Source organism: Trichosurus vulpecula, chromosome 5 (genome assembly GCF_011100635.1).
Source record: "Trichosurus vulpecula isolate mTriVul1 chromosome 5, mTriVul1.pri, whole genome shotgun sequence".
NCBI lineage: Eukaryota > Metazoa > Chordata > Mammalia > Diprotodontia > Phalangeridae > Trichosurus > Trichosurus vulpecula.
This window is the reverse complement of record NC_050577.1, coordinates 2,308,306-2,328,038: the sequence shown is the minus strand read 5'-3', so window position 1 is coordinate 2,328,038 and position 19,733 is coordinate 2,308,306. Positions and strand designations below refer to the sequence as shown.

At 53.6% G+C, this 19,733-nt stretch overlaps 2 protein-coding genes across 4 annotated transcripts in view; one reads left to right on the top strand and one right to left on the bottom strand.

The window, feature by feature from the left end:
* ICA1 (islet cell autoantigen 1) overlaps positions 1–6,717 on the top strand; it is a 48,170-nt gene extending 41,453 nt beyond the window's left edge. For both annotated transcript variants that reach the window (XM_036762181.1, XM_036762180.1), the window contains exons 13-15: positions 4,212–4,460; positions 5,316–5,411; positions 6,467–6,717. In XM_036762181.1, the coding sequence (XP_036618076.1) occupies positions 4,212–4,460; positions 5,316–5,411; positions 6,467–6,588 (467 nt within the window). In that variant the 3' untranslated portion in view covers positions 6,589–6,717. The remainder of the gene's footprint in view (positions 1–4,211; positions 4,461–5,315; positions 5,412–6,466) is intronic.
* Positions 6,718–16,312: 9,595 nt separating this feature from the next.
* The window catches only part of GLCCI1 (glucocorticoid induced 1), a 69,702-nt gene continuing 66,281 nt past the window's right edge, over positions 16,313–19,733 (bottom strand). For both annotated transcript variants that reach the window (XM_036761755.1, XM_036761756.1), the window contains exons 7-8: positions 18,709–18,829; positions 16,313–18,279 (exon numbers count right to left, since the gene is read on the bottom strand). In XM_036761755.1, coding sequence (XP_036617650.1) covers positions 17,925–18,279; positions 18,709–18,829 — 476 coding nt within the window. In that variant the 3' untranslated portion in view covers positions 16,313–17,924. The remainder of the gene's footprint in view (positions 18,280–18,708; positions 18,830–19,733) is intronic.

The following is a 19,733-nucleotide window of genomic DNA, read 5'->3' as shown; positions in this document are numbered from 1 at the left end:
GCAAATCACTCCTGTGTCTGCCTGTTTCCTCTTCTGTGACGTGGAGATAACAATAGCCCCCACCTCTCCTGACTGGTGGGGATCAAGTGCGTGGCTCAGTGCACCAGTAGATGCTGTGGAGAGGCTGGTTCTCCTCCCTCCCCTCTTCCCACCGCAGGGGGGACTTCATGCCTCCCCCCACCCAGGACAGAAGGCTTTCTGGAGATGCAGCTGCCAGGGCTCAGCCTCTGTGCTTCGTGGAGCTGGAGATGCTGCCTGGAAGGGAACACGCTCCCAAGCGTTCATGTCAGGGTGACGCGGCTGCCTCTGAGCTCCTGGGGTGGGGGTGGGGGGCAGCTGGCGCCCAGGACCCGTCTCATCTTTCTGTGGCCAGAGCTGAGGCACCTGCTGGGGGAGGAGACAGAGAGCAGGCCTTGGGCAACACTAGGTGTGGAACCTCTATCCGGTCACTTAAATTCTGAGCCTCAAAAATCTTACAAGGATCAAATGCTGTAAAATGCTTTGCAGACGTCTCAGTGCCGCACAAATGTTATTTTGTCGTGATTATTAATAATCACAGTTGTTGGATGTCCCATCCCAGCAGTACCTAATCCTCTGTACCCTGACCCCCATCGGGGCTGCCCCACACCCTCCTCCTCTGTGTCTCCTGCCCCCGCTACCCCTTCTCCTATCCATTCAGGGCTTCTCTGCCTCTTCATATCCCTTTTCTTCCTCTCTTGAAGCATTTATCCTGTCCTTTCCAGGGACACCCCCCATAACACAGACTTAGTGTTAGCCCTTAAGGTCAATCCTAGTTTAAAAAAAACTAATAGGGAAAAGAAAAAGGCCCGGTGATGGTGACTGACTCCAGAATCCATTGGGTCTCCATTCATCCACACCTCCTGGCCTCGCTCCATGAGCTTCATCTAGAAAATGAGGGGCTGCGTCTCCCTAGCCTCCTGCTTCCCCTCAGGTGCTTCTCAGGTCCATGGACTGGGCATTGCCAAGAAAACAAAGAGACAGAAAGGGAGAGGGGAAGAGAGAGGGTGGGAGAGGACAGAGAAAGAGAAGGGGGGGAGAGGGATAGAGACAGAGAGGAAGGAGAGAGAGAGACAGAGAGATAGAGAGACAGAGAGAGATAGAGATAGAAAGGGACAGAGAGAGACAGAAAAAGAGGGGGAGAGAGAGAGAGAGACAGAGACAGAGAGAGAGACAGAGAAAGGGGGAGAGAGAGAGAAGAGAGGGAGACAGGGGGATGGGGGGAAAGAAAGGAGGGAGGGAGGGAGGGAGAAGGGAGAGAGATCTTGAATTAACTACATAGTAACCCTGCATGGAGCCCTTCTGCTCTCCAACCACTGTTTTTCTTTCTCTTCCTTTTGTGTGTTGTTTATAATCAAGTTGGCATTTGGGGTTTTTCATCTTGGTTCAAGTGGCTTAGGTATATGATTAGTCATGATGTAGAGGGAGGGAGGCAGGCAGAAAAGCAGAGATGTAATCTTCCTGTTTAAAATACGGACGATGATAAAAAGAAATCATGCTTGTCTTGGTTTTTCTGTCCTCTGTTCAGGAAGTTTCTGTTTTCCCTGGCCTGGCTGTGTCCTCAAGAGGCCATTAAAGTCTATTTAGGATCAAAAATATCCTGGGAGGAGCAGACAGGCTGAATGGCTATTGGTGTGCTCTGTCTCAGCTCCTGGACAAAGCCCTTTTCAGTGCCCGCAGGATCTGAGGTTAGAGTACTGTTCTGTCATGCAGGGCAGATCCCTCAACTCTGCCAGTGGCTGGGGAAAGAGTCAGGCTCACTGGCTTTCCCTATGTGCTGGCGGGTGCTGGGGGACCCAGCCAAGACAGAAGGCCTGTCTCTTGGCCTCTTACCCTAGATGTGCTGGTCCTACTGGGGGGTGGCAAGCTCAGGCTCTAGGCAAATGATGGGGAAAAGGACCTGCCTATATCTGTGTGCAGGGGCACAAGGTTAAAAAGCAATTTTATTTCAAGGGTGTGCCTAGAACTGCTTTTTCAAAGGTGACTTTTAAGCAGTTTGCACTTACTAAAGGCTACAATGATTTTCATTGAACTGTAGGACTAGCAACATGTCAGGTAAATTATACAGGTTTTCCTCCACCTTTCTAGCACATGCTGTTTTAGCCTTCCTGAAAACCATCAGCCATCAGCAGCTCCCTGCCCCTTTGTGTGATGCCATCTTGGTTACATCAAGAGAGGCTGAGCTTCCAGTGGAAGAGGTGAGGGTTCTGCAGGACTTCTGCCCCAGTCAGACCACACCTAGGGGACTGTGTTCAGCTCTGGACACCACAGTATAATAAGCTAGAGAGTATCCAGAGGACAGCAACGTGGTCGAAGGGCCTCGAGACTGTCATATGAAGACTGGTTGACGGAACAGGGATGCTTAGCCTAGAGAAGAGAAGTTTCAGGGACAACATGATTGAAAAGGGGTCATGTAGACAAGGGATTTCCCTTTTTCTGTCTGGCTGTGGTGGGTACAATCAGGAGCCATGGGTAGAAGCAGCAGAGAGGCTTCTTAACCATTACAGCTGTCCCAGCGTGGGATGAGCTACCCGGGACATTTGCCCCAGACATGAGGCTCAAAACCTGAGATGCACAAGAGAGGAGAGAGGGTGAGAAGATGAGGCTTCCTGCCAATCCTGTTGTGGGAGTCTTCCTTGGCAGTGGTGAAGAGAAAGAGACCAAGCAGTTAGTTCTCCGACTAGATGTGCTATCTCTTTATGGTTCTGTTTCCTCCTCCTCCCTGAGGAGGTAACAGCATGCTGAGCAGGCTTCTTTGTAAGGGATCTCCAGCCTTGAAGCTCTCTCCAGGGAGCCCAGCTCAGCCGTGGCCCTTGGAGGAGTTCTGCTCCATTTCCTGTACTTCTCACCGGTGCAGCCTCATGGCACTTTGTTTCCTGGAGCCCCCCAGGCTTGGGGTTAGGCAGTGGCCTGTCTCCAAGGTCGCTTTTGACTTGTCACCTGGGGAGGGGGTTCCTATGTGTGATACGTACAGGAGGCTCAGCAGGCCACTTTGCTCTTGCCCGGCTATACACAGGCCAGTGTCACCCACTGGTGATCAACCACCAGTGGCTCCATAATTTTTATCTCCAGTTGGCAGTTTGAGTGGGGGAGAAACTGAAAATAACAAAAAAAAAACCAGAATTATTGTCTGAGGCAGGGTTTTTGAAGGGTGGTCTGGAAACTCCTGGGGGGGCTCTGAGACCCTTTCATAATAAATAGTACTAAGATGTTTTCATTTCTGATACAGTAAATATTGATAGATGTAACTCACATAAGCCACATAAACAAAAGGGGTTTTGGGAGGAGGTTGTCCTTTGATAATCCTTAAGAATATAACAGGATCTCCTGAGAAGTGCTGATCCAAAGGAACATGGCAAGGCTGTGCTTTGTCCAAGGCCTGGGGGCTACGGAGACAAAGATGAAGTCATTCTTCTCCATGAGTGTTGGAGTGTCAGGAAAGGCCTCCCGTAGGAGACAGCCCCAGGCTTAAGCCTTGAGGAGAGCCAGGGATTCTGAGAGGCAGAAGGAGCAAGATGGGGAGGGAATGCTTTCCAGGCATGGGATACAGCCCATGCAAAGGCTGGGAGGCTAGAGGTGGAAGGAACAATTAGGCCTTTCTGGCACATGTGAAGGAGAGGTCTGTGCTGTCATGTCAGGAAAGGTGGGCACCAGCCATATTGTAAGGGGCTGGTGAAGCACCTTCTTTATTGTGACAATAAGGAAGCCATCCTGCCCCTCAAGGAGGAGGGAGGGGGGACAATCTATGGCCACAGGACTGTGAGGCTCCCCTGGGTTTTCGTCCTTGGCTGGATGAAGCTGTCCCACCTGTGCTCCCACTCTCTGCCCACCCCTGAGCTCTGGGGCCACCGGGAAGCTTCAGAAATGCAGAAGAGGGTCTTGGTGAAGGCGCCATCCTTTGGGCTTGCTCTGTCTGGGAGAAGACTGATGCCAGGTGGCTGGTTCTCTTTGTATGCCTTTTGGGCTTTTTAGTGGAAAGATTTCAGTATCATTCCTGGAACATGGATTTGACTGTGGGACGGACAGAGTGGGCAGGACTAACCTTGGAGTTTCCAAATCTCGTCTGGATCCTCAGTGGGTCTGAGCTCTTTGGAAATGCATATTCTCCTCTCTCCTCTTCCCTGAAGACCTGCTGGGGGTGGGGGGCCTCGCTCCCAGGTGACTTTGACCAGTGTCTGTCGGTTCCTTTCCAGGTGCTTCAGAGTCTGATGTGGCTGACCGGGATGACATGCAGCTGCTTAACGAGATTCTCAATGCATCTTCCCTGGACGAGGGAGATTTCAGCAAAGAGTGGACGGCTGTCTTTGGGAGTAAGCAGACCCCAGAGCCCACAGCCACGTGTGCGCCAGGAGAGCCAGAACCGGGGCCCACTCCGTCATCAAGCTTTCTCCCTTCCCAGCTCCTAGACAAAAACATGCATGACTTACAGTCATCCCTCCAAGGTCAGTGTCCAGCACCATTTGGAGGAAAGAGATGGGAGCCCAGAGTCTCTCTTTTTTTCTCTCCTTTCGTCCCATGGCCATGCCTCAAGAATCAGAATCATGTTTCAGTTTAGAATAGCTTGTTAGATTTACTCCTCAAGCTTTTCTCCCCATATCAATTAATCAGCAAATGTGTCTTAAGCCATGAATGTCCTGGGCTTTATGCAGGGGGCTGACTGTGTAAATCTGAATGTGACTTGAGTTCCACCCTTGCCTAGGAGCTCATGCTCTAACAGAGGAAGACAACACATCAAGGAAGGCTGGAGTGGGAATGGGGAGGCAGAGACAGCCAGAGAGCAAGAAGAGCATTTGTTTGGCACCAACTGTGTGCCAGGCTCCACGCTAAGCACTGAGGATGCAGAGACAGACAGCAGTACTGTCCCTGCTCTTGAGGAACTCACATCGAATAGAGGAGACCTCATAGATAACTGGGCACAAGCCAGATGGGAACAAGGCAAACCAGATAATCTCAAAGGGAAAGGCTTCCTTCAGCAACCAGGCTTTGAGTCGATGTTGGAAGGAAGCGAGGGAAGGTTCCCTCCTGAAATACTGGGGCTTAGCAGTGGGAAGAAAGTGCTTCAGGGTGAGGGTCTCTCCAGGATGGGAAGGTGGCAGGTGAGTTGGAGAAGACCAGGGGGCTTGGGCTTAGAAAACCCTGAGTGCTCAGTGCTCCTCTTCTCCTCCTTGCATGTGGTGGCTGAGGAAGGGGAGGGTGAGCCTTAGGAGCCATGTCCAAGGTGGACCGGAGCAATACAGATGCAGAAAGTAGGGATCCTGGTGGCCCTGCTCCAAAGCACTGCCTTTGCTGGATTTCAGGCTGGAAAGAGAGCCCAGGCAGCCCTCCACCCATCTGGAAGCCAGCAGTGGTCCCAAAGCCCACCACCCAGAGCAGCACCACGCGCCCTGTGAAAGGTGAGCCTCTTCTGGTTGTGTTTTGGAGGTGATAGTTGGTGACTACTCTGTGATGAGTGGGAGGGGCTTGTTGGGAGGGTGGGGGTGGGGAATGGCACCCAGGTTGCACACTCTGACCTTCCTGCCCACTGGATGGATGACTCCAAGTCTCCACCCCTCTCAGGATGCGGGTCTAGGGTCCTGTGAGGAGCTACCCTGCTGGGATCCCCTGGGCACCTCTTCCTTTGTTCCACACCCACCACCTCTCTCCTAAAACCTGCTACCTGGTGACCGCAGTCTTCACAATAGTGGCCCTGCCATTTACTCCTAGTGGGACCCCCACCTTGGGCAAGGGGACTCAGCTTTATCTTCTGTAAAATGGGAATGTTGGAGTCGATGACCCCTACGGTCCCTTTAGAAGTGAAGGCAGAAGGAAGGGTGGGGCAGAACACTACTTCAGACACCTGGGCTGGAATCCTGGTCCTGGCTCTTACCAGCTGGGTGATTTTCCCGGACTCAGTTTCTTCATCAGAAAAAATGGGGAGGGGGTGATAGTAGTTGCCCTACTCCCAGCGATGAGGTAGTTACCGAGTCGTGAGAAAAGTCCTTTGTAAATCTTTCTGTGCCCCAGAAATGTGAGCTGATCGCCCTGGAAATGAGTCTGTTTGTAAAGGACAGGGTCGGGAGTCTGGGCAGGTGGGGGCTGGGGGGCGGAGCAGGGAGTTCTCTGGGATAGCCGCGGAGGCGCAGAGGTCGGGGGTGGGCAGGGCAGATGGGCAGGACCTGAGGCTAGGGTGAGCACAAGGAAGCAGCCGCCATCTCGGGTTCTCTCCCTGACCACAAACCTCAAGGCATCAGTCCCCTTGGTGAAAGAGCTGTGGGGTGGGTCCTGAGGGGTCCAGAGGGTTCGAGACCCTCCCAGCTGGGGGTGGGGCAGCAGGGCTGGGCAGGAGAAAAGGAAGGCGCAAGCGGGGGGCGGGGGAAGCTTCTGGGCAACGAGGGAAGGAGTGTCCCCGGTGGGGCGCCTTGGACAGCCTGGCGTCCTGCCGGTGCCGACGGGTGTCGTCCTCTCCCAGAAGCCGAGAAGAATGCTCGAGACCTGACGGCCTGGTTCAGCCTGTTTGCCGACCTGGACCCGCTGTCCAACCCAGACGCTGTCGGGAGAACGGACAAGGAGCACGAGCTGCTCAATGCGTGAGCGTGCCCGGGAGTGGGCACGGGAGTGGGCACGGGCGCCGCCGCCACCGCGCGGCCACACCGTCTCCTGCGTGAATGTCTCTGTGCCGTGACAATAAAAGGGGACAGTGAGGAGCCCCGTTTACATTGCTGTTGCCGCCTGCGAGTGTTCGCTGCTTATTGTCGCTGAGCCGTACCTCCGCTGTGGGAGCCCCGGCAGCCAGCCGAGGCTGGACATGGGAAGCCCTGAGTTCAAATCCAAGCTCAGGCACTGACTGTGTGTGAACCTGGGCGGGCCGCTTCACTTCTGCTTGCCTCAGGTTCATCATTGGTAAAATGAGGACCGTCACAGCTGCTCTCTCGAGGCGGGGGTGGGGGCTTGTGAGGATCGGATGAGATAATGTTTGTAAAGCACATTGCAAAGCTTAGTCTATCATCAGTATTGCTTTATTACACGAGATTAAACAGCGATGACCAATCCTTCAGGCCATTTCCGGCCTCGCCCTTGCCATGCCCAGGATGGGTACTACCTGAATGCCCAGCGGCATTTACGTTTGTGTGTAAAAGGCCAAGAGCAGCCCGATAGCCCAGTGCCTCTTCCACCCTTATTCCCTGCCCTGAGACAGACACCCAGGAAATGTGTTGATGTGTGGCTGGTCACTAGCCATCATGGAGGGTGGCCAGGGTGTTGTGAGGCTCTGGTGAGACACTGGATGTAAACCACTTTGCAAACCGTAAAGCACTATAGAAATGCCAGTGATATTCATTGTTAACCTCTCCTGAGCCTTCAACTGCACAGTCCTGCTGAGCTTAAGCCAAGTTTACAAAGCCATGTGCTGCTGAGTGTTTAACAACCAGGCCCTTGTATGCATACATGCTTGAAGATTAATCTGCATTATTAATGCTTAAGTCTAGACAATCAACAAAACACACTGTCAAGCCCTGATTGATGCTGCTCTCTGAGGTGCACATGCTCCCACTGAAAACTATACAACAGCTCTCAAAAGCTGTGGCTCTAGCACGTCCCAGAGGGCCAGCCATGGTCCTGGAGATGCCAAGGAGGGGGCTGGGAGGGACCGTTTTCCTGACTGTCCAGGAAAACGCTTTGAGTGACACACCATCACAGAATGTTCAGCCCCAAAACAGCTGGAGGAAGCAGTGTGATGCCCACAATTCCTGCCACCTACACAGTGGGAAGGGGGAGATCTCTTGGGAGTTCTAGCTGGAGAGGGCTGAGCCAGCCAGGGATTTGCCTATGAGAATGGGGAGGGGGGCACCAGCTTGTCCCAGGAGGGGCCCATGTTGGAGACAGAGCAGATCCAGCTGACTCGCAGTGAGTGCACCTCCACATCGAGGGAGACAAGGAGACCCATTCTTTTTTAAAGGATAGAAAGTAAATTCAGCTGCTGGACTTCATCCCCTCTCACCCGGCCCCCTAATAGGTCTCCTTTCCTCCAGCCTCTCCCACTTCCAATCTGTCCTCCACACACTGGCCAAAGCACCTGTTCTGGTCAAATCCCCTTCCTCCAGCACATGCACAGATAAAGCCCAGGATCTCCTGTTTGGATCAGACGCCCGTTCCAAGCCCTGCCTTTCCAGACTCATGGCACATTGGCTCCTTGCACACCCTCTGCTGGATTCGCCTCATCTCCGCACCTTCGCACCAGCTGTCCACTGCGCCTGAAATGAACTCCTCACTTACCTCTGCCTCTTAGAAGTCTCCCTAGACTCCCCACTTCCGGTGTGCTGTCAATGTCTGCGTGTTGTTTTCATTTCTGTCTTTGACTCTCCAGTGGTCGGCGCACAGCAGCCGCATCCTCATAAAATGAATCACAAGCGTTTCTATAGCACCTTTCGTGGGCCTGGCCGTGCTGAGCGCTTTATGCTTATCTCACTTAGTCCTCACAACAAGCCTGGGAAGGAGATGCCTCTCTCTCTATCGCCCCCATTTTACAGATAAGGAAATTCATCAAAAGCAGAGGTTGAGTGAGTTGCTCAGGGTCACACAGGTAGTAAGTGCCTGAGGCTGGATTTGAATTCAGGTCCTCCCAACTCCAGGCCCAAGGCTCTATCCATTGGGCCACCTTGCTGCCCCACATCTGCTGGATGACTGGTTCATTTTGCCTCAGAGGACTGAGACCTCACCCATGTGAGGACTTCCTGTGCCCCTTCTATCCTGTGGGGCCCCTGTCAACTTCTCTCTGTAAGCAGTTCCTGAAGGGTCCAACAGCCTGTTCTAACGGGTTGAGTCCCAGGGCCACCCAAAGGCTGCACTCTTGCTCCCCTCGTAGTCCTGCGAGTTCTCGGTGGTGTCTTGGGCCACTGATTAGGAAGCAGCTGTCAGTGACTCACATCCACTTCAGGTCTTCCCAGGGCACTTTGGGTGCCCCCAAAGTTTGATTTTCCAGGTCTTGGTTTTGTGATTCACAAAGCACAGAATATCACCACGTAAGCTGTTTGGGCAGGGAGCAGGCCTGAGACCATGAGGAGCAAGGCACAAAGTCCCCAGTGCAATCCAGCCTGCCCACCTCCTACTCCATCATCAGTGCCTTCTTCCCAAGGCCCCTGTAGTTGGAGAATTCCTCCCAGAGCTTTCACAGAAGGGGACCCAAGTCATCATCTCATTTTCCAGCTGGCTGCACTGCTTGGGACATCTCCATCACGCTCCCATAGCCCAGCACCTTCTTCCCTCCCCACACCTGCTTTGGGGCTTCCTTCTGTGGGTTGTCCCCCCACCCCTTTAGATGGTAAGCTCCTTGAAGTCAGGGGCATCCCCAGCACTTGGCACAGCGGCCAGCAAGAGTAGGTACTTAATGTTTATTGACTGACTGGGTGCAGCTGCCATGCCTGCTCAGATAGATGGACAGATGGACATAAGTTGGTCTTGCATAGACCTCTCTCTCAACGATCCCTCCCCATCTGGCTTTTGCCCAGCCACATCTAAAGGCCTTTTCTCTATTCTCACTCTATCTCTGCAGCCTTCGCCATTGTTGGTCCCTCTCTCTAGGTTTTTGGGACACCCCACCCTCTTTTCACCATTGTTGCTCTCTCCCTCTCCCTCTCCCCCTCCCTCCCTCTCCCTCCCTCTCCCCCCCCCTGTCTCTCTGTCTCTCTCTCTCTCTGTTTTTGGGACACCCCACCCTCTCTTCCCCATTGTTGGTCTCCCTGCCACCCCCCCCCCCTCTAGGTTTTTGGGATGCCCCACCCTCTCTTCCCCATTGTTGGTCCTTCTCTCTCCAGGTTTTTGGGATGCCCCACCCTCTCTTCCCCATTGTTGGTCCTTCTCTCTCTAGGTTTTTGGGAAGCCCCACCCTCTCTTTGCCATTGTTGGGTCCCTCTCTCTCTCTAGGTTTTTGGGACACCCCACCCTCTCTTCCCCATTGTTGGTCTCTCTCTCTCTCTCTCTCTCTCTCTGTTTTTGGGACGCCCCACCCTCTCTTCCCCATTGTTGGTCCCTCTCTCTAGGTTTTTTGGACACCCCACCCTCTCTTCCCCATTGTTGGTCTCTCTCTCTCTCTCTTCTCGGTTTTTGGAACGCCCCACCCTCTCTTCCTCATTGTTGGTATTGTTGGGGTCTCTCTCTCTCTCTCTCTCTCTGTTTTTGGGATGCCCCACCTTCTCTTCACCATTGTTGGTTCCTCTCTCTCTAGGTTTTTGGGACACCCCACCCTCTCTTCCCCATTGTTGGTTCCTCTCTTTCTAGGTTTTTGGGATGCCCCACCCTCTCCCCCCATTGTTGGTCTCTCTCTCTCTCTCTCTCTCTCTCTCTCTTCTCGGTTTTTGGAACGCCCCACCCTCTCTTCCTCATTGTTGGTATTGTTGGGGTCTCTCTCTCTCTCTCTCTCTCTCTCTCTCTCTCTGTTTTTGGGATGCCCCACCTTCTCTTCACCATTGTTGGTCCCCCCTCTCTCTCTAGGTTTTTGGGACACCCCACCTTCTCTTCACTATTGTTGGTTCCTCTCTTTCTAGGTTTTTGGGATGCCCCACCCTCTCCCCCATTGTTGGTCCCTCTCTCTCTGTAGGTTTTTGGGATGTCTCACCCTCTCCTGGTTCTCCTCTTCCCTCTCTGAGGTTCCTTCTGTCTCTTTGGCTGGATCCTCCTCCAGGTCAGCCCTCTAACCATGGGAGTTCCTCAGCTTCTATCCCTCTTCTGTACTACTTTCCTTGGTGATCTCACCAGCTCCGTGGATTTAATGACCATCTCTATGCTTACCATCCTCAAATTGACCTTTCCTGCCCCAATCTCTCTGCTGACCTGCAGTCTCAAATCTCCAACTGCCTTTTAGACATCTCAAACTGGATGTCCCGTAGACAATTTATATTCAATATGTCCAAATCAGACTCGTTATCTTTCCGCAACCCCTCCCCCAACCTCCCCTATTACTGTAGAGGGTAATAAACACCACCCTCCTAGCCCTCCAGGCTTGCAACGTAGAAATCATCCTGAGTTCTGCACTATGGTTTGCCACTTCCTTCCCCAGTTCATTTTACAGATAAGAAAACTGAAGCAGACAAGGTGAAGTGACTTGCCCGGGGTCACTCAGCTACTAAGTGTCTGAGGCCACATTTGAACTCGAGATGAGTGTTTCTCGCTCCAGGCCTGGTGTTCTGTGCACTATGGTGCCCCCAGCAGGCTTCCTTCAAGTCTCACCTAAAACTCCACCTTGTGCAGGAAGCCTCCCCTAACCCCTCTTCATTCCAGTGCCCTCCCTCTGAATTGTTCCCAATTTGTCCTATATATTGTTCTATATACCATGTATATATATATATATATATGCACATATATATATACACATATGTCCTATATAGCCTTCTTTGTTAGCTTGTTTGCACGCCATCTCCCCCATTAGATGCTAAGCTCTTGGAGGGCAGGCGCCGTCTTTTGCCCCTTTTTGTATCTCTGTTGCTTAGCGCAGTGCCTGGGGCGTAGTAGGCACTTGATAAATGTTTACCGATTCCTGCCATAGCACTGGTAGACACACACGTTTCTCACTACTCCCAGCGCTTTTTTGTACGTGACCAAGGCCAGGCACGGCTGGGCCCCGGCTTCTCTAGCCCTCACCACCCTTCTGCTCCCGATGAGCTTAGAATGCTAGAGGTGGATGCCCACAGGCTTCCCTCCCGCCCCACTGTGGACCCTGACACTGCCAAGGCTGGATTTTGCCGCACAAGCAAAGCCCTACCGAGCTGAGACAGTGCGGGGAGAAGAAGCTGAAAAGTGCCCGGTGAGAACCGGCAGGAGGCTGGCAGGGAGCAGCTGCCCCGAGTATCCGCACGGGCTGCTGAGGTCATGGCGGTGACCGCAGGGACTACGTGTGGCCCCGGGAATCACCGGGGCTGCGCAGGATCTCCCGCAAACCCAGGCCTTCCTTTGCCACGCTTTGAGCATGAGGGCCCTCGAGATAGGCTGTCAGAGGCTGGGTCTCATCTCCTTCGCTTGGTCACCAGCCCAGGCTGCCAAAACGTCGCCTTGCGCATCGGTGTGAGGGAGGAGGTGGGGCATGGTGTGCCTTTCCTTTTCATTTGTGTTTCTGAGATCTTGAAAACCAGTCTCATCCCAAGGATGTCAGAGCAGAGTCCTCCTCCACACACAAAGACATCTCTGCAGATGCACTGGAGGGGTGGGGGGCCAAAGAATGAGAACAAAGCGGACGCTGATCGGCTAAACCAGCCGCGCGCCGCCGATGTCACGGGGATAGCGCTGCGCCGTGAGAAAGGAGGAGCAGAGGCAGCGACGCGCTGAGCCCGGGAGACAGCGGACGCAGGACCGAGGCGCTCGGTAGCTCCGTGAGCCGCCTGCTCCCCAAGGAGAGGCCTGAGGATGCCCCCCGCCCCCGGCCTGCTCTAGAGCGGGGGGCGTGGACCCGAGGGGGCGGTCCGCCGAGCTGCTGCGAACTGTTCTCTCCTCTTTGTTACAAGCTACAGCGCTCTGTACGGGGAAGGAGCGGCATTTCGGGAAATGAATGATGATGGAAAAATAAATTACAATTTCAAATTAAATAAATAAAAGAAGAACCACCTCTGGGCATCTTTAAAATTACACCGGCTTTAGCCCAGATTTCTTATATACTTGGTCAGGTCCAGTCATTCACCGTTGACCTTCAGTGCTCTCCTAACGAAAGGGCACTGGACACGGAGGGAGGGAGGGAGGGAGCAAAGAAGGAAGGAGGGAGGGAAGGAGGAAGGAAAGAGGGAGGGAAAGAAGGAAGGAGGAAGGGAGGAAGGAAGGGAGGGGGGAGGAAGGAAGGGAGGAAGGAAGGAAGGAAGGAAGGGGGGAGGGAGGGGGGAGGAAGGGAGGGAGGGAGGAAGGAAGGGAGGAAGGAAGGAAAGGGGGAGGGAGGGGGGAGGAAGAAAGGAAAGGGAGGAAAGAAGGAAGGAGGGAGGGAAGGAGGGAGGAAGGAGGGAGGGAAAGAAGGAAGGAGGAAGGGAGGAAGGAAGGGAGGGGGGAGGAAGGAAGGGAGGAAGGAAGGAAGGAAGGAAGGGGGGAGGGAGGGGGGAGGAAGAAAGGAAAGGGAGCAAAGAAGGAAGGAGGGAGGGAAGGAGGGAGGAAGAAAGGAAAGGGAGCAAAGAAGGAAGGAGGGAGGGAAAGAAGGAAGGAGGAAGGGAGGAAGGAAGGAAGGAAGGAAGGGGGGAGGGAGGGGGGAGGAAGAAGGGAAAGGGAGGAAAGAAGGAAGGAGGGAGGGAAAGAAGGAGGGAAGGAAGGGAGGGAGGGAGGAAGGGAGGAAGGAAGGAAGGAAGGGAGGAAGGAAGGAAAGGGGGAGGGAGGGGGGAGGAAGAAAGGAAAGGGAGGAAAGAAGGAAGGAGGGAGGAAGGAGGGAGGGAAAGAAGGAAGGAGGAAGGGAGGAAGGAAGGAAGGGAGGGGGGAGGAAGGAAGGGAGGAAGGAAGGAAGGAAGGAAGGGGGGAGGGAGGGGGGAGGAAGAAAGGAAAGGGAGCAAAGAAGGAAGGAGGGAGGGAAGGAGGGAGGGAAGGAAGGGAGGGAGGGAGGGAGGAAGGGAGGAAGGAAGGAAGGGGGGAGGGAGGAAAGGAGGAAGGAGGGAAGGAAAGAAGGGAGGAGGAAGGGAGGGAGGAAACAAGCATTCATTCAGTGCTTACTGCACGCCAGGTCTCTCCTCTCCCCTCCACCCCCCACCCCCCAGGCACCATGAAGGGGTAACCAAGAAAGCAATGGTAGTTGAGGAAAGGCAGAGAACACTTGGTCAGGCAAAGCCACAGGGAAGACTGCTGAACCCGGGGCTCGATAGGAAGAACGAGGAGAGGTGGGTGAGGGAAAGAGGAAGGAACACAGACCAGACATCCGCCAAACGAGCAATTCTTCTAGTTAACAGTGACCTGTAAGAAGAGCCATGTTGTCAGCGGGCCGAAGGCACGTCCCGGAGATCCCAGCTCCATGGAAGTCGGGTGGAGCGTCATGGCAGCCTGGTTTGCAGAACATAATCCTCTGGCGGTGTTTGTCAGAGGAGTGAGTCACAGGACTGCAGCCTGGAAGGACGCTGCATGGTGACACCTCCTCCGGCCATCTTCTTCTCTCCATTCTGTCTCCACAACACCCCCATGACGCAACACCGCTCCCGGGTGCACCGACCGCCCGGCCAACACTCCCTGTGCACAAGGGCCATGTGAGACCACCAAATCTGGGGAGAGTGACTGTTCCTGGGTCTCCCGCAGGCACCAAAGCCATCGAGAAGCCCGAGATCAGTTCACTTGCAAAGGTCTCGGGGTTTTCGCGGACTGCAAGCTCTGCGTGCGCGGACTAACCCCCAAAGGCCTCCCGGCCGGCAGACCCTCCCCACGTCTGAAATGCCTCACCACCGGCCCCCAACTGTCTCTCTGAGAAGATCGAGGCCTTCCCAATCAGGCGCCAAACTGATGTACATCCCCTTACACACCGCTGTCTCTTCACACCCCGCCTTCCCCCAGGCTGACCCCTAGGACCAAGAGAATGCGGTCCTCACCCCCACCTCCACAACCCCGGGCTCAGTTTAAGCTCCACCTCTGACAAGGAGCCTTTCCTGATCCACCCCCAAGGCTGCCTGCAGAACTCAATCCAACTCCCCTTCATGGAGGAAGCTCCACTGCCATCTAAGGCTCTTCATTCCTCACCTTTGGCCTTTTTGGTGGCACGGGGTATTCTCTGACATCCACGTGCTAAAACTTAGGCTCTGCACACCTTTGGGTGGGCATCCTGGTTGCTACAGCTGTTGGTGTTTTGGTATCCACAGGACTTCTGGTTTGGCTGTTCAGAAGTCCCCTCCCTGCCTTGGCTCAGGATTCAAAGGGCACAAACTGATGTGACTCCTCCGGCCTAATTTCAAATGGTTCTTTAGAAACGCTGGATCAATTTGCAGCTCCACCAACAAAGTATCAGCGTACCTGTCTTCCTAGAGCCTGGCCAGACTGAGACTTTAATCTTGCCTTTCTCCCTGTTAGTGACTGACCAGGCTGCCTTTCAGGGTTATTACCCACCACCCAGCTTTGTGGCTCTATTTGTGCCACATTCTGTCATCCAACTTTGCTGCTTGTGTATTTGTCTGGAATGCACTCGCTCCTAAGCTCCATCTCCTAGAACACTTTGGGTCTGGTCTGACCTGGGCAACACTATTTGCTCCTTTGTTCTGGACATCAGGCCTCTCAATGCAGACGAGGATCACACTGAAGCCCCCAGACCTTCTTTAAAGGAACTCTTGTCTAGTCCTTTGACACATTGGTACAGCAAACTCTTTGAAGGTAACCACACAGAAAACCCTGGCTAGTCTCACACTAGCTTTGTGGATGGGCTGGGGATGTCTTCCCCTTCCAGAATGTCCAGTAGCCTTTGCCCCTTGATGCACACTCGGGCTATAAGATGCCTGGATGGAGGTCCCTGGGCCCACAATTGTTGCCCTGTGAGTTAAAAAGGCTTTTTTTTTCCTTTTTCTAAACCTAGTAATTTTTCTAAGCCAAAGAAATACCTCCTTGGAGGCTGTTTTGCCTCAAAGACACTTCATTCCCACAAACCCTTTGTATATAAAATCATGGATGGTGGAAGTTCTGTCCCCCTACATGATGCCCTCAAGTTTGCACCAGGCTCCAAATGGAGACATCAGTCATCTGGTGGCTCTTCTTGGGAGAGCAAGTGTGTGAATGAAATGGAAGCCCATGCAAACAGCCCTCCACCCCAATGAGAGTGTAGGCTGGAAGTCACTGAGTTGTGGAGGCTGCTTGGTACTTAGTGTTGTGTCTGGCAGATGGGCCACCCCACAGCACCACCCTGTGTGCCCCACCCCATACCACCCGGTGCATCCTCCCCAAAACACAGCAAGGGGACTACTTTTTACTAATAGCTTTATTTAAATAAGACACGGGAATTTCTCTACTGGAAAAGTACAAAACAAAAGCCACATCTGTCCTCGTGTAAAGAAAGCCACGGCATCTGGTAGCCAGGCTTCCCAGGACAGCGACAGACAAAACCCAAACAACGTCTGAGATGTCTCCAAGCCCAAGGGTCAGGACATCTGAGCCCAACAGCTTCCTGGGAATTTACATGGAAAAGCAGAAGCTCCAACACAGCACGTCCAAACCTTCAGATTTACTAGAACACACGGCAGCACAATTACTATTCAGCTTCTCTTGGGAAAAGGAATGCATGGCATGTCCCCACAAACCTCATCCTCAGGGAGATTCAGTCCTTCCTCCCCCTCCCCCCTTCCTTCAGTCCTTCCTCCCCCCTCCCCCCTTCCTTTGGTCCTTCCTACCCCCTCCCCCTCCTTGCCCCAATCCTAGCCTCCTCCTCCCTCAGCCCTGGACAGACGGGCAGAGCAAGAAGGAACTGGCCTTTGCTCCTTTCTTCCCTCTCCTCTTCATCAAGGCCCGAGAACATTAGAGTGAAAGAGATCTGAAAAAATGGTTTTCAAAGGTTACCATGTGGAAACGACAAAAGAGGACCAAGCCCTTTGCTCCATGAAAGTATCTTCTGGTTGAACACTGACCAACTGCTGTGAAAGAACCAAAATATGCCTGTGGGGACAAAATGGTAGCCGATGTTGGGGGGAGGAAGGCGATGAGCATTCTGATGGCTGACACCCTTCCCCACCCCACCCCCCCCACACACAGGTCCCTTCCCTTGAGGTCCTCATTCCTTCCCAATCTTCACCAGGACCAGGAGCCAAAGGTGATCCAGCCCAGAGCATGATGACCCTGCCTGGTTCTCCCTGGCTCAGACCCCATCTGCCCAGGGCTTCTTCCTGCCCTGCCTTACACTTTTCACGTGGAGGAGACCAGCAGAAATGACCACACTGACAAAAGACACAAAGAGGCAGGGCTAAAGGAAAGAGCTTCCAGCTGCTGCCTGAAGTCACCGGAGAATCCTTTGCTGACTCCTTGTCCAGCTAGCCCAAGAACAGAACCACCTCTGGACCCGAACATCACTCAATTCATCTCAAGCTCGGGAGGGTGGAGGTGAGCAACCAGAAGCTTGTCCCTTTTAAGCCAGAAAACAAAGGGACAGTTTCCAAAGGAGAAACTCAACATGACTTTGCTGGAGACATGAGTGGAGCATTCCTGGCTGTCCCCTGTGAAATCCCTGCATGTTCCAGTCCTTCTCACTTGGTCGAACACTGCGTGCAGCATGCTCCTGGCAACCTTGTTCTCAATCTTGCACAAGTCAGGAAGAACACCCTGTTTAACCCCATCCTCTGGCTGCCTGAGCAGGGGACACTGGATCCTGCTCCTGCTGCAAGCTACTCCTGCCCAGGATCACCCTCCCCTGCCTTCTTCCAACAAAGTGGAATGGAATGAGGAAAGATTAATGCAGAGAGATGTCACCTTGACACCTTGTCTTTGCCGATATGATTTACATTCCAAGTTACCTGAGTTAGACTTCAGCTGAAGTACCTGAAACGAGGCCACAGGCTGGGCGCTGCTCAACAGCGGGGCCAGGGTCTTGTGTGTCTGGTGGTTTTTGCATTGTGTGCATCACAAACACCTGGATCGATTGTCGACACAATCCTGAAGTACAGCCTCTTCCACAGGACACCACACAGCCAGACAGCTTCCCTTTGGACAGGCAACTTTCTGATGCGGAAGGACTCGGAACAGACCGAAGGACACGGCACTCGTCTGGTCAGACATACTAGGAAATGCATCGTCTCCACTGAAAATGCTGAATGATCTACACGCTGTGCTAGCATCACCGCTTTCCACAAAGAAATGAAAATAAAAAATGCTTCATTCGAGGCCTGTCCCCGCCAAGAACAGTGATGAGAGATCCTCTGAGATGCTGACACGTCTTGTGTTCTGTCCAGAAGGGCGTCAGCCCTCCATGCAGACGTCTGGGCGGCCGTGCTGACCGGGTTTCCGAGGGTGAGGGCCTGCTCCCCTGCTTAAATGGCCACATAGTTCTGAGATGAGGCCCGCTCCTCAGCCTGACGCTCATTCAGCAGCGGCGGTGGCGGGGCTGGGCACGGGGGTGGGATCGTGACCTCCGCCACCGAGTCCACAACGCTGGTATCATCTGACAGAGATGAGAAGGCCACCCGTGCCGACAGCTGCTCAACGGTCAAGGCGCTCAGTATCGGGCTCTGGCCGGAGCCTGGAGAACTCTTGAGCATCAGGTCTGAGGCTGGCAGGAGAGGGCCCAGGAGCCTTACGGGGCAGAAGGCGGAGCCAGTTGGGATGAAATTCACCTTGTTTTTGTCAGGACACGAAAACAGAGGAGCTGAGATGGGCTGGCGAGCCCTAGAACAGGACAGAAGGACACCATGAACAACCAGGGAGTCTGAAGCCACACGGAGTTTCCAGAATTGTGGGAACCTGGGTGTGTGCCCTGAGTCAGGAGGGCAGGGAGGTAGGGTCACAAGGCTAGAGGGGCAAAGCTCCACATCTCAAAGGAATGGGCTCAGAGGGCTCCCTATCTCCCTCGGAGGGCACCTCACTGTTCAGGAAAGTGTAAGGCGACTGGGAGCCCTGCTGCCATTTGGCCTGTGTGGGGCGGGGTGTGGCACTGCTTCTCCTCTGAAGGTTGTACCTTTCCCTTCAATAAACGCAGAAGAGCAGCCCTTTCCTTGTGACCCCGGCAATGTCTGACCACTATGACCAACCTGGGAAGCTCCCCCCTCCTTAGTTCCTGCAGCTCTGAGGGCACACAAGGGTGGGGAGGTTACTTACGCCATCTCCTCAAAGACCTTCACTCGCTCACACCCCTCCGGCGGCTCCCGTTTGAACATGTAGCTGTTGTTGGGTTTGGGAGAGGAGGCATACTTGGGGAGCGGCGAGCTGCTCCCACTGTCTGCAAATTTAAATCAGTTTGTTCCGTTACTGATAGTAGGAAGCACTCGGGAACATGCCTGGACTTCCAATGAGCTGCATCCTGCACAAGGCAGCTAAGCCTGCCCACCCACCACACAGCCTCCTGGCCAGCAAGTTCTTTCTCACACCCTTATGGAGCACATTTCTTCTCAATAAAAGTTGCAAGGCAAGACCAATCTGTCTTGCCATAGAAAGGACAGTTTTGTCTCAAAAATTGTGTAGTGAATAAAAGTGCTGCATCCCCCAAAGCTAAAAGAACAGGGGCATACACAAGAGTTCTCCCAACCTGGGCTTTCTCAGTCGCTGACCAGCTCTTGTAATCATACTACCATGTTGGTGCCTGGAGCAGAACTGAGGCTTTCATCAAAGTCCAGGCACCACAGCTGGCTAGAATCCCCAGCCCCCAATGGGACAGAGGGGACCTGCTCAGAATCCAGAGCTCTGAGAGGAGACACTGCAGGGCACCTTGGCCAGACACATGGCTCCACCGTTCTGAACAAACCTGCTATTAGAGTAAAGGTCTGATTTTGAATGGCCAGAAAGCCTTATCAACTGCTTCTTTTGCTACCAAGGACCGGTCCAGGAAGTTTGGATGCAGAGAGCTGTCAATATCCTTAAAAACGTGGGTGTCCTCAGCGACACATCTGAACAGGACAAAAGCCCCAAAGGCAGTGTATGTCTCCCTACAAACTACCCCTGACACCTCCCATGTCACACAGAGTATACTTGGTCTCATGAAGCATGCCCTCGAGTGTCCGCCCCAAGGAAAAGGACCTGTCCCCAACCTCAGCAGGCCAAGAACGAGAAAGAGAATGAAGCTGAGTCAGATCTGGGATCAAACCAAATAATTAAGCTATTGGTGCGAAGGACCAACTGAGCAGCAA